Genomic DNA, 13,894 nt, shown 5'->3' with positions numbered 1-13,894 from the left:
TTGGTCATTGTTACTCCAGTATTGTAGTCCGTCTAGAAATCCAACCACGTATGACATTCGGCGGACGATACTCTGTTTAACGAAACAATAATAATAGTAAGTTTAAAACACGAAGGTACATTAGTAAATCAAAAAAGAAAATAAACATATAAGATAACCGATATACCATAAAATAAGGGGTGACAACGCGAACCAACATGGTTGTTCCCTTATTTTGAATATACATGACAAAATCGTGTATAGTCTGTTTACAACAAATATGCACTTGTTAATATACATACCCATGACATACATAAATATATAATTGATAGTGGTTTCATACGTACAAAATTATTGATAGTGTTTCTTTATACAAATTCATCTCGCATCTGGTCGATGTTCTCTTCAAGCACTTTGCTGAGTTTTCTGGCACCTTGTTTTGTGAATATTGCACTGAAATTAGCTAAATATTCAGTAAACAAACTGTAACATTATATTTAGTAAACAAATTGTAGCCTTTTCACTTTTCTAGATAGAGTATCTCGAACCGTCGTTTCACTTTTTTTTGAATGAAGAACATTTTTGTTATTTTCTCAAACCATTATTTCATGATGAGAATGATGAGAAATGGTACTTAAGTCTTTGCAAACGCATCATACTCTGATGCTAAGTGATGTCGATACACATGGGGAAACGAGCCCCACATGCTTACATACGTGGCACTCATTCAGACCCGAGAACACGCAACTGCGTGTTCTTGGGGGGAACATATAACCTACTTTGGCGGTCTTGTGAGCAAAAGAGAGAGTAAAAGTTAAAAAAAGAAGAAGAAAGATGAGTCTCTAGAAGGAGTGAGGGGATGTCGGCTAAGGAGAGGAAAGAGAGGGAGAGGGACAGACATGTGGCCATTTTTCATTGGATTGAGTCTTTTCTTCATCCCCGTCCTCTTTTCCAAAATGCCTCAATTTTTTTGTCATTATGCCTCTACTTTTTTTTTGTTTTTGGTAAATGTTTTTTTAGATTTTGGATTATTTGGATCTTGATCTAAACCTAAACTGTACTTTACTCGTTTTTTCGATTAAATGAGTTTTTTGGTTTCTTGGTTGATCCAAATCTCGTGGGGATCGATTCTATAGAATCTACATCGCTCAATCTCCGGTTCTGACTAGATATCGAGTTTAGTTCGTTCTAACCCACATCAAACTTGAAATCAACGGATTTTGGTCACTCACATATTTGAATTTAGGTCATCTTACGTAAAAATTCTGAGGTATTATACCGCATGCCGAAGCTTGACAACTCCATTTTTAACATGTAATCGGACTTGGACTTTGGATGGTGAAAAGTTCAAATCTGGATATCCATCACATCACATTGAATAGCAAAAAAACAAAATTATATTTGCATTTAATTATAATTAGATATGGTTTTGACTTACAAAAGCCAAAGATCTCAAAGCAGATCCCTCGGTTCTGAAAATTATGTATATCCAACCCGTTAACAAAACGCGGGGACACCGTCGTAATTATGAAAATTAAAGGATAAAAGAGTAATTTCAACATACCAAGTGATTATCCTCTGAATGGCATCACCATAATTTCTGTTTAAACTAGGTGCTTTTACGTAATTCTGTCAAGCAACAAACTCCCGAACCATTAAACCAATGAAACGGAAAGATGTTGCAGAGGCGACGGAGGAAGGCTGAGAAAGGGCGGAAGGCGACGAGAGAATCAGAGTCGTCGTGAGGACTCCCCTTATCGTGACCTCCGATCCGAATCCGGTCCGTGTATTCCGATTCCCCGTCGGAAACCCCGGATTTTGAGGTGCGTATCGGATCCGTCTACCAAGGTTTTCCCGATCTCCTCTTCGCTGCCATATCAGATTGGGAACGGGCGGTTCATCTCGTTTCTTTTGCGTTATCGATGATCCGGATGGGTTTTGGATGCTATCTATGGTGAAATCGCATCATTTTTTGCGTGTTTTTATGAGATTTATTTGCTTAATTCTTTGTTTTTTGTCTTTTTAGATCGCAGATCGATTTTTAATGGCAAACTTTGAAGTTATGGAAATATTGTCATTTTAGGCTTTTTGATCATAAAAATGGAGGTATCTGCGTTTCTTTTCTTCTTATTTTGTTATGGCGAACTAGGTTTTTGTGGATTTTTTTTAATCGTTTTAGGATTTTTTTGCTATTTTTAACCCAAAAATGGATCCCTTGTGCCTTTTTATTGATGTTTGCTGAAGTAGTGTTGAAATAATGACATTTTGATGTGTTTGGTAACACTCTTTTAGGTATATTTATCATTTGATCGGACAATATGAATTTTCTTGTGATTTTATTGATGGATCATGTCATCAATGGGCTGCTTTTCGCTTTTTTTTTTTTTTTTTTCTTATGTACGATTTCTTAGAAATATTGTCATTTTTAGGGTTATCTTGTACTTTCTCTAGGTCGCGAAAATGAAGTTGCGTTATTCTTTGATGTCCGGGTGACTTTTTAGGTGTTGATATTATTTTTATTAAGACATCGTGGTTATCTTTTGGACAGAAAATTGGTTCTGTTTGATATTTCTGTATGCGATCTTTTGAGATAGGTTTCTGCATCCTTGTATGAACAAACATTACTAGCTTACTTGCAGGAACCTTGTAATTTGACCAGCTTGTTTCTTTAGGGGAAAATTAGAAATTTACTTTGAAAATATGACATTTGTGCATTTGTAGATCACAAGATAAGTGCCCTCTTATGCGTTTTATCTACTCTGGTTAATGATTTTAGCATCTTGACACCATTTCTTCTTTTGGAAATGCGCAGCATTTAAAATATACCACATTTTAACATCCTTTTGGTCCTTGGTAGTTCATTCCATTTCCTTAGGGTTTTCACATTTATTGGAGATATCTTGGTTCTGATTCTACATATTTTGTTTGGTTGCAGTGTTTGGATTTTAGTGTTTCTTCTGAATTTTCACTTTATTATCATAGGTATATGCTTTGGTGCCCTTCATGCTCCTGCTATATTTTTTCGTTTTAAAGACTTGACATCCGCCTGTGTATAACTGTTTAGTTATACACTGCCGGTCCCAAGCCCAGATAAAGGAGGAGGGTTGCGGTAGGCCAGTGACGGCCAGCATAAAAACTTAGTCATACCCTGTGAATATGAACCAATATGAGAATTTCGTTGGGGCGTTTCCTACTGAGCGACACGTTGTACTCTATAGGCCCGGAGGCAGTGATAAATGGGCAAGGGTTGCTAGGTCGTCGGCCGAAAGCGATGCGTCACACCGGCGCCCGGGTGTGGTGTCAAATAGGCAAGGGTTCCCTCACTTTGTTGGACAGGTGGGGGTAAAGAAGTTAGTCCAAGACCATAAAATTAGGCTAGCCACTTGGAACATAGGGTCTTTAACTGGTAAGTTGGTAGAGTTAATAGATGTTATGTGTAGGAGAAAGATTGATATTTTATGTCTACAAGAGACCAAATGGGTAGGTGAGAAAGCAAAAGTGATAGAACCTTGGGGATATAAGATTTGGTATATAGGAATAAATAGGAATAAGAATGGAGTAGAGATTGTTATGAGTCGTGAGTTTATAGATAATGTAGTTGAGGTTCATAGGAAGGGTGTTAGGATTTTACTTATTAAATTAGTATTAGGTACATATATTATTAATATTATTAGTGTTTATGCACCTCAAGTAGGTTTATATGATTCCATTAAGCGTCAATTTTGGGAAGATTTAGATGGAGTAGTACAAGGGATATCTTATGGAGAAAAGCTTTTCATCGGCGGTGACCTTAATGCGCATGTAGGCATTAGTAGGGATGGATTTGAGAGTATCCATGGAGGCTATGGTATAGGAGAAAGAAACGAAAGTGGAGAAAGGATTTTAGATTTTTGTTTCTCCTATGATATGATCTTAGCCTATGTCACAGGGATTCGGCTAGCAGGGTGCCGCACCCGCGTCGACGCGACTCAACGCGGGTGCGGGTGCGGTCAACCCGACCCTGGGTGCGTTGACCGAACCCAGGGTCATTTTTGTCCATTTTTTTTGGATTGTTTTTTTTTTATTTTTTTTTGCCCTATGAAATAGGCTACGGAATTTAAAAAAAATTCTTTGGGGGGTCGCTGCCCCCCTATAACCCCCCGCCAGCGGTGGCTCCCCCTGGACCCCCGCCTGCCGGGGGGAGCCCCCGGACCCCCCTTCCTGCAAGGGCAAAAACAATGAATCAGGCTCCACAATCATCTTTGGGGACAACCATATAAGATAAAAAATGGTAAAAAGTAAGTTGGGCATAAATGTCATGGACCTTAACAGCTACCATACATTCATACATATACACTATATATATATATATATTACATTTTTGCCCCTGCCGCACCCCCGCACCCGGGTTTTTTGGAAGTGTCGAATCCCCGCACCCACACTCGCACTCGCACCCATGTGACATAGATCTTAGCAAACACTTGGTTTAGGAAGAGGGAGTCTCACCCAGTAACATTTAAAAGTGGGGTTAATACAAGTCATATAGATTTTTTCGTACTTAGAAAGAGAGATAGGGGTTGTTGCATCGATTGTAAGGTTATACCGGGAGAAAGTGTAGCTACACAACATAGAGTCTTAATTTTAGATCTTAGAATTAGATAATGCCGCAAAAGGGATAGACATAGGATAGATCCTAGAATTAAGTGGTGGGCACTGAAAGGAGCTAAACAAGGAATGTTTGTAGAGCAGGTAGTTAAATAAGCTGATTGGTGTCTCGAGGAGGATTCAGAATCAATGTGGAATAAGATAGCGGGTGGCATGAGAAAGGTGGCTAAGGAGGTATTGGGCGAGTCTAAAGGTGGTGCACCGCTAGGTAAGGATACATCATGGTGGAACGAGGATATCAAATTAACTATTAAGGTTAAAAGCGAGTGTTATATAAATCTAAGTAAGAGTCGTGATAATGAGAATTTGGAGAAGTATATGATTGCAAAGAAGGAAGCTAAAAAAGTAGTTTGAAACGCGAGGGATAAGGTATATAAGGAGGTTTATGACAAGTTGGATACCAAAGAGGGCGAGAAGGATATTTATAGGCTTGCAAAGACGAGAGATAGGAAATCGAGGGATCTGCTTACGGTTAGATGTATCAAAAATGAAACACAAAGGTTTTTAGTCAAAGATGATGAGATTAAGGAGAGATGAAAAGATTATTTTGATAAGCTATTTAATGAAAGTCATGCTCAAGATGTTGGAGACTTCTCCATTCTTTTTCATGAGATGAATCATGACTTCATGCCCAAGATTCAAAATAAAGAAATTGCAGAGGCTTTGAAGAAAATGAAATCAAGAAGGGCAGTTGACCTAGATAGTATACCTATCGAGGCCTGAAAATGCTTGGGAGAAAAAGGTTTAGAATGGTTGACAAATCTTTTTAACAAGATTTGGCGGACAAATAAGATGCCTAATGAGTGGAGGAAGAGTACTTTGGTGCCTGTATATAAGAATAAGGGTGATATACAAGATTGCACAAACTATCGTGGCATAAAACTCATGAGTCATACTATGAAACTTTGGGAGAGGGTGATTGAGTATAGGTTGAGGAAGGTTGTCATGATATCGGAGAATCAATTTGGTTTTATGCTTGGAAGATCAACTATGGAAGCTATACATCTTCTTAGACAACTTATTGAGAGATTTAGAGAGGAACAAAGATTTGCATATGGTTTTTATTGATTTGGAGAAGGCATACGATAGAGTACCTAGGGATGTTCTCTGGTGGACAATGATGAAGAAATGTGTTTCTCTCAAGTACATTAGTATAATTAAAGATATGTACGAAGGAGTAGTAACCAATGTCCGCACTTGTGGAGGGGTGACAACCAATTTTCCTATAACGGTTGGGTTACATCAAGGATCTGCATTAAGACCTTTCTTATTTGCTATAGTGATGGATGAGCTTACGAGATCAATTCAAGAAAATGTGCCGTGGTGTATGTTGTTTGCGATGATATTGTTTTGATTGATGAGTCTAGAGTTGGGGTTAATGCTAAGTTAGAATTATGGAGACAGACATTGGAAGCAAGAGGTTTTAAGTTGAGTAAGAGTAAGACAGAATGTATGGAATGTCGGTTTAGTAAGCAATGAAGTAGTGATGGGAGTGTAGTGAAGCTTGGTGAGCAAGAAATACCGGTGGATGATTGTTTCAAATATTTGGGATCTATCATTCAAAAGTATGGAGAAATTGATGGAGATGTAAATCATAGGCTAAAGGTTGGGTGGATGAAATGGAAAAGTGCAACTGGAGTGTTGTGCAATCGTAGAATGCCATTGCGGTTGAAGGGAAAGTTTTATAGGACGACTATTAGGCCCACTTTACTATATGGTACGGAATGGTGGGCTGCCAAGAGACATCATATTCAAAAAATGAGTGTAGCTGAGATGGATCTGTGGAAATACAATAAAAGATAAGATTCGGAACGAGGAGATACGTAAGAAGTTAGGCGTTGCACCCATTGAAAATAAGATGAGAGAGAATCGTTTACGGTGGTTTGGACATATTCGGCGAAGGCCTAATGATGCTCCAGTTAGAAGGATGGAGAAATGGAAAAATATATTAGTTAAAAGAGGTCGGGGTAGGCCTAGGAAGACATGGATGGAGATGATAGGAAAGGATATGAATGCTTTGAACCTCACCGAGGACATCGCATTGGATATAAATGATTGGAGGAGAAGGATTCATGTGGAAGACCCAGAATGATTTTCTTTTTTGGTTCATATCGCCGACCCCAATTGTTTTGGGATGAAGGCATAGTTGTTGTTGTTGTAAAGACTTGACATCCGCATCTTTTAATGTTTTTGTTTTTATCATGTATAATGTTTTTTGCTACAGAACAAGCGTGATCTGCTTAATTCATAGAGGATCACCATCACAATCCTGTATTTTTTCAGGTTTTTTTTCCAACCATAAGTATTCTTTCTGTTTTCTGTTGTAATTGATAATTGTACGTTTTTGACATGTTTGGTGTACCGTTTGCTTAGCTTTAGGTATCTTCTGAAGATGTTTGGAGGAGGCAATAGCACCCCTGTCTTTCCTGTTTTTTTAGAGGAAAATCAGTTGCAATATGATCCCAGTGGGTCAACCCAGCTTCAGTTATTTGGTAAGCATCATCGAGAATTTATATATGTATCTTGCTTCTTGCTTTTTCATTTTATTTCCATCTGTATTGCTCTAATTACATTTTTGATACTCTTTGTACTCGTCATTAGTTTGTCTGCCACTGAATTTGTTGATTTCGCATTAGGTTATAGCAGTCAGACATGTTTTCATTCTTTTATTCTGGAATTTCATAGTTGCTGGTTCTGGCTGATATTTTGGGCATATTTTCTGTCCTCAAGCACTCTCTTAACATGATTACTCTTTGGCAACATATGTTATTTGTTGGATTTCCACTTATTGTGATAGATTGCTGACTAGTCTTTTCCAACTAGGTTTATTGGAAATATTTAACTCATGTTCTATTGTGATCTGTTCTCTATGTTTTTGTTGCTAATTTATCTTTAGTTGGTGTGCAGCTAGAATGCACCGCTTTTTCATCCTCCTTTTTGTGTTTGGGTTTTTTCTTTCCAATTTTTGTGGACATGTTGCATCTTCTTTTTTTCTTCTTTGTGCTTCTACCTGGGCTGATGCAATGGATGCTAACCAAGCTGTAGTAGTTTGGACTCTGGAGTGATTCTAGTCAAGCTCGAGCTAATTGTTAGCAACACATCTTGCAGAGAGTCGGGGGGTGTTCCAAAGAGATTTTTCCTGCCAGCAGTGATCTGATTTCTATGAATTCATTATCTTGGCTGATTTTATTAATTTCTTTTGTCTTTCATGTGGGTTATGACTAATAATTTTTAATTTTGAGGAAGATATCTAGGAAGAGGTGTATATTACTATATCTAGTCACCAAAATCGCTAGCAGCAATGTGTCGGTGAGGATTTTTCTTGGAAGAACTTATAATTAGTTTTCCTCAGGAAATTTTAAGGTTTTTTGCAAAATAATAATAATAATAATAATAATAAACTAAAGTTTTAGAAGTAAAAATTTTGATCAAATTGACATTCTTTGAAAGTACCACAAAAATATTGCAATAGTATCATGATATTAGTGCAATAGCTTTTGTTTATGTTTTTAATATATTACATTTCTTCAGTTTATTTGAGTACCTTGAAAAACCATGTCAAGGGAGATTTTAAAATGACAGATATTTGATAATATGTGTGTGTGTGTGTGTGTGTGTGTGTGTATACAAAATCTCTATGTGTCTATGACACAATATTGTTCTTGAAGTTGACTTGGAACCATTTGAACATGATCTATTCTATCTATTGAAGTCAATGATCTCTTTCTTTTCTGGGACTACCTTATGCAATTTCTCTCAGGTTTCAATCCATGCCTTTTACCATTTCGGCATGTGCTATCATATTTAAGTAGCTTTCATCTTCACTCCTTTATATATCTAAATATGCAGGCAGTCATCTCTTTTGATTGTCTTTATGACCCTTTTATTGTTTATTAATTTTAAAGTGTCACTGTTTGTTTTCGTTTTTTCCAAATCTCTAGATAGTTTTCATGGCTATTAATATTAATGCAGTTTCTAAAGTAGTTAATATTTATTCATCACAAATATAAGCTTATTTTGCTGTTCCATTTATGTTTGGTACAATCTTAGACTCTTAGTGGTCCATATGGTTTGATTTCCATCCTGATTCATGCATCTGTTTCTAATTCATCACCTTCTTGTTTTCCTTTTTCTTATTGGATTTATTCTGATGGCTTTTCATAAATTGCCATGTTGTAGCATGATGCTTCATTGTACAATAAACTGCATTTCTTTACTATAATGATAGATGAGAAATTCAATCAATTTTACCTGCTGTTATCGTTTTCTACTTCTAGGCCATCCTTTCTGTTTTTCTTAACTTTTTTAGTTTTTAGGATTCAACAAATTTCTCAAATTGTTTACATTGTTTCTTTCTGTATGCTTGTTTGATTTCTTGTATTTTTGTTTCATCTTGGGTGATTTGTGCTAATATCACCTTTTCTTATGTTTTGTGTTTGTGTTTTGACTTGGGGGGGTTAGTTTTCTATCAGACCATTTCTTCTGCTGGGCTCATTTTTCCATCCTTTCTATCAATTTCTTCTTGTTTTTAAAATACTTTATTATTTCTGATGATAGGATACCTTTTAGTAGTTTTCTTAGACAATTATCAATGAATATAGTGATTATCTTCTACTGTTTCTTTTTATGTTCTATTGCTTTCTTGAGGCAATTGTCAGAGAGTTTTGATTATCTTCTACTCCTTTTCTTTTGTAGTTCTGATGGCAGTGTACCTTTTTTGAATTCCTTATCTAGTTTTTTCTTTCTCATGTTGAGGTGGCACAGCATTCTGCTCAATTTGTGGTTATTGTGAGGTTTGACGTTCATGTCATATAGACCTTCATCCAGTCGTTTGAACCTTTGCTGCACTTTCTTGCTGGTGCTGTCAGTGTTTTTGGAAGCTCTGATCACTTTCTACAGCATGACACATGTTATTGATAGAATTTGTCATGTACTTCATTTTTTCTTCTTTTTTTGTTTTTTCCCCTGCTGGTTTTACCATGCATATTTTGAAAAAGCGTTTGTTTTCATAGTTTCTCGATATTCTCATGTTAGCGTCATTCTGGAAGCTGTTGTTGAATTATTTGATCCAGTATCATTGATCTAGTTCTGTCCAACTCCTTAGAGTCCATCTCTAGTTGCAATGGTTAGTAACATTATGCAGTAAAGACCTGGTCTGACATTGTATTATTGAACCAAGGTCCATGTTGGCGCCAATTTCACCAGATGTTCTATATTGTTACTGCTCATGGCTCAAATCTAGTGAGACTCAACCAAAATTAAGTTAAACTCTCAAGCCAGATTACCCAGTTGTATAATTCTTTTTTGCTTCTCTTGCTGATAGACTGGATATGTTTTTAGTCACTTCATTGGTATGAGGGCATCAATACATTTCATTCTTTGCAATTTTATGCTGAAACTTGCTAATAATTATTCCAATTGTGCTTCCAGTTGGTTATAATGTTGATCCCATTAATTGTGGTGGAAATGAAGGTGCAGCAGGTCTGAATAGGCCAAGCAAAAGGGGCAGAGAAACAGAGGCTATATCAAGACAGCAGAAGCTTCACTTCTCTCTGAACAACTTTGCTCACGATGAAGTAGATCGTTCTGCAAGCATTCCACATTCAAATGGTGTATCAACTGGGCTGAGGCTGTCATATGACGATGACGAACCCAACTCATCTGTTACTTCTGCAAGTGGAAGCATGACAACTCTTCCTGTCATTTCATCTCTTGGGGATAGTCTAAGGGCTGAGATTGATCATCAGAAAGAAGAGTTTGATCATTACATTCGAGTTCAGGTGTGTGTCCTTTAAGCTGTTGAGCAAGATGTCGTAATTAGCAAGAAATTTAAATTTGTTTTGGTAAGCACTTGTTTCTTTTATTTTATAATTTTTTGGCTGTGAAAATCCAAAAACTGCTTTTCCAGGACTTACGAATGAATAATATTATTTGCATAAAATAAATCAGCGTGTGTGCGCTTCATGGAGACCAACCTTTCAGTGACCATAATGCTAATAAACTATTGTTGGTTTAAAATTTTATACTGTTGATATTTGTTGTGGTTTTTTCATTTATCTCTCGTCTGTCCTGACAAGTCTCTCTCTCTCTCTCTCTCTCTAACAGGAAGAACATATTACCAAAGGAGTCAAGGAGATGAAGAAGAGGCAAATGGCTTCATTGTTAAGCACATTAGAAAAAGAAGTTGGAAGGAAACTGAAGGAAAAAGAAGTTGAGATTGAGAACATGAACCGGAAGAACCGTGAATTGGTTGAGAGGATAAAAGAAGTGGCATCAGAGGCTCATAGTTGGCATCAGAGAGCCCGGTACAATGAAGCCATGGTTAATTCCCTTAGGAGCAACCTCGAACATGTGATTGCTCAGGGGACTGATCAAGGGAAGGAAGGGTGTGGAGACAGTGAGGTAGATGACTCTGCCTCCTCTTACAACCAGAACGTGATTTCTGGCATGCCAACAAAAGTCCTTCTGGAGAACAGGGAATTAAAGGAGCAGAGAAATTGCAAGGTTTGCAAAAATAAAGAAATCTCCATCTTACTGTGGCCTTGTAGGCATCTTTGCATATGTAAGGACTGTGAGGGCTCTGTGGATGTTTGCCCTGTTTGTCAGACCATGAAAACTGCAGGTGTTGAGGTTTATATGTCCTAAATACCAGTAAAAGGAAAGGAAAATAGTAAAAGATTAAAAAGAAAAAGAATGAAAAGCAAAATAAACCCAGCACTTGCTTAGGATTTCTTATAAGTTATCAAAGTTGTACATGCTAGAAATGAACTTGGAAGTGATTTCTGGTTGTTGTTTTACCTATGCTTAGCTGCCCTGTCTATAATTTTTGTGATCTTGTTTTTGATCTGGCAATGCTGCTCTCTAAGTTGTACCTAAATGTATCTGCCATCCGAGTGTAAATGGTTGATAGATTTTGGTTAGAGCATGTTATTGTCACATCGGATTGGATGAGACCTCAATTTTTAACCATGGTATTTTTCGACACATTATATTGATGTGTAAAAATGATTATCCTGTACTCTCATGTGTGTGATTTAGTAACTAATAGCATTTTTTTTGACAAAACTGCACAATATAAAGTTCTAGTCGTAGTGGTATGTGGCACAACTGGGCACCTAAGTTGGTAGATTGAGTTGTTGGTTTCTCATGTTAAGCAGATACATATTAAAATGCAATTAATGTAATGATAGCACATAATGTATTGGTTTGTAACAATAATATTCTGTCTTACCTATGCTTTGCTGCCCTGTCTATAATTCTTCTGAGTTTTTTTTTGGGCTGGCAATGCTGCTGGTCCTACTTAATTCCATTCCATCTGACTGTTAAGTGGCTGATAGGTTTTGGTTAGAGCATGTTAATGTCGTGTTGGAGTTGATCAGTCCACAACCTAACCTTGTCTGGCTTGTGATATTGATGTACAGAAATTATTCATTTTGTAAGCTGCGAGAGAGAGATTTAACTTTCATTCTTCTCGTAGACCGTGTTTGTGTGTGTGTGGGTGTGTTTTGTCCGATAAAATGTGATAATTTTAATGTCTAAGGCTACAACTAGCCATTAGGTAGGGTTCTGCTCGTCTATAAGGAACGACTTGTGAATGTCACCAAGTTGATGGGACGTCACAAGTTCGAAACTCATGGTAGGGTTCCTTGCTGCAGAGTCGAAGCTGGGTGTGCTCCCCGATGGTTGAGGCCAGCCAATTTGCTGTTGCGGTTGTTAATGGGGAGATTTTCCCCTAGGATTATACAAAGAAAACTAAAAAAAACCGGCTCCGTAATCACGACAACTGGGCAAATTGCATTATTAAAAAAAAAAAAATTCTTGGTGAGATTCGATATTTTAAAAAATCTGGGCTTTCAATTGAAAATTTTAGCATATATAAAAATATAAATGTACACACAAATATGTAGACAAATAAAAGTAAATTTGCTTTTTCAGCGTTGTGTTGACTTTTGCAAAATAGTGCAATATAATTGTGATATTTTTAAAATATCACCAACATTTGCTACATAAGCACTAAGCCATTTATTATTTTTGTGGACAAGAGGGTGGTGCATTCAAATTCCAAACGGCCCTCTAGAAAAGGGTTGGTGCTACTTTCAATTGCGTGTGAAACATTTTGGATTAGGTAGATCCACTCCACAAAGTCTTTTGAAACCATGATCATCCCCTACCAAACATGGGTGATGACATTCTAACCCTAATTTCGATATTTTGCAAAAGGAGGTGATATTTTGCCAGCCATTAAAAATGCATAAAATATTGTGATATTTTGTAATACCCGGTTGCTGTCATTTAAATGAATATATCGTGGTATTTACATTTTTGGCAGTGGGAAACCTTTAAAAATTGCCCTTTTTGTTTGTTCAGCGTGCTTGTCTGATTTTTCTTTTTATTATATTATCACAAATTTTTTAAATTTGTTTAGTTTTGCTGACATTTTCCTAACAATAAACTAAATAAAAAATCTAAAAACTTGAAAATCGAAGAAATAGCCATGACCATACAATGTCACAAAATATTGACATTTTTTAAATGCCAAACAAGAGAAGTTGGCTGGAAGATATTTTTCTAATAAAAATGCAAGTTATTTTTAATTTATTTTTTAGTTTATATGTTAATTTTCCTTTGTAAGTATTAACCAAATCTCTCTCTCTCTCTCTCTCTCTCTCTCAATTGGTTCCCTTATCTATAAACAATTAACGTATGGCAAAAATTGATCAGATCCTTCGTCTGTTGTCCACCCTTGGCTTCTTTATATAAGTACCTGCTTCTGGATGACTGCCATTAGTTGATTGTATCTGAAGATGTTTCGCATAATAATAAGTGGTCAGTAAATATTAAAAGGATAACGTACATAACAAAAGCAATATCAGACAGCATGGAGTCGCCAATGCTCACCTTATCCAGCTTCTCTCTTACCATTCGAACCGTCTCACTCATCGATGCTGATGAAAAATACTGCGAGGATGCAAAATAAGACAGTCTTAACAATAACATGAGAATGCAGTTCTTATAAAAAAAGAGAACATAAGAATTCAGACGATATCGTCCATGAATCAGTTGAGAATAGAAATGCTCTCTCAGGGATATCACCTAATGATAAATTAGTTGATTCACAAAGAAAGCAACTAAATGAATGAATCCAGTTGCTAGTTGTAAAATAATGAATATGGACAATAAGGAGATCAAGTCCAGATCACCATCAGATTGAATGATAAACAACATCAAACCTTTTCACTCTAATGATCACTGACGGCATGCAGTACCCATC

At 36.7% G+C, this 13,894-nt stretch overlaps 1 protein-coding gene across 5 annotated transcripts; it reads left to right on the top strand.

Moving 5' to 3' along the window:
• Nucleotides 1–1,657: 1,657 nt before the first annotated feature.
• LOC149815576 (putative BOI-related E3 ubiquitin-protein ligase 2) lies at nucleotides 1,658–11,422 on the top strand. 5 transcript variants are annotated; one of them, XM_089988605.1, is made up of 6 exons: nucleotides 1,702–2,085; nucleotides 2,915–2,961; nucleotides 6,848–6,906; nucleotides 6,997–7,115; nucleotides 10,054–10,403; nucleotides 10,729–11,422. In XM_089988605.1, the coding sequence occupies exons 4-6, from the start codon at nucleotides 7,016–7,018 to the stop codon at nucleotides 11,266–11,268; spliced, it is 990 nt and encodes a 329-aa protein (XP_089844731.1). In that variant the 5' UTR covers nucleotides 1,702–2,085; nucleotides 2,915–2,961; nucleotides 6,848–6,906; nucleotides 6,997–7,015; the 3' UTR covers nucleotides 11,269–11,422. The 5 variants fall into 5 exon arrangements, with proteins under 5 accessions (XP_089844733.1, XP_089844729.1, XP_089844730.1 ...); XM_089988606.1 differs by having other exon boundaries at nucleotides 1,706–2,085; nucleotides 10,096–10,403; XM_089988607.1 differs by lacking the exon at nucleotides 2,915–2,961 and having other exon boundaries at nucleotides 1,658–1,802; nucleotides 10,096–10,403.
• Nucleotides 11,423–13,894: the final 2,472 nt, after the last annotated feature.

Source organism: Nuphar pumila, chromosome 15 (genome assembly GCF_984573655.1).
Source record: "Nuphar pumila chromosome 15, dmNupPumi1.hap1.1, whole genome shotgun sequence".
In the NCBI taxonomy this organism is placed as follows: Eukaryota; Viridiplantae; Streptophyta; class Magnoliopsida; order Nymphaeales; family Nymphaeaceae; genus Nuphar; species Nuphar pumila.
This window is presented reverse-complemented; position numbering and strand designations above follow the sequence as displayed.

What these genes read in the sequence shown, in the direction of transcription:
- LOC149815576 (XM_089988603.1), top strand. An exon ending in TTTTCACTTTATTATCATAG is followed by an intron (nt 2,962 to 6,996) that starts GTATATGCTTTG and finishes CCGTTTGCTTAG; the next exon opens with CTTTAGGTATCTTCTGAAGA. An exon ending in AACCCAGCTTCAGTTATTTG is followed by an intron (nt 7,116 to 10,053) that starts GTAAGCATCATC and finishes TTGTGCTTCCAG; the next exon opens with TTGGTTATAATGTTGATCCC.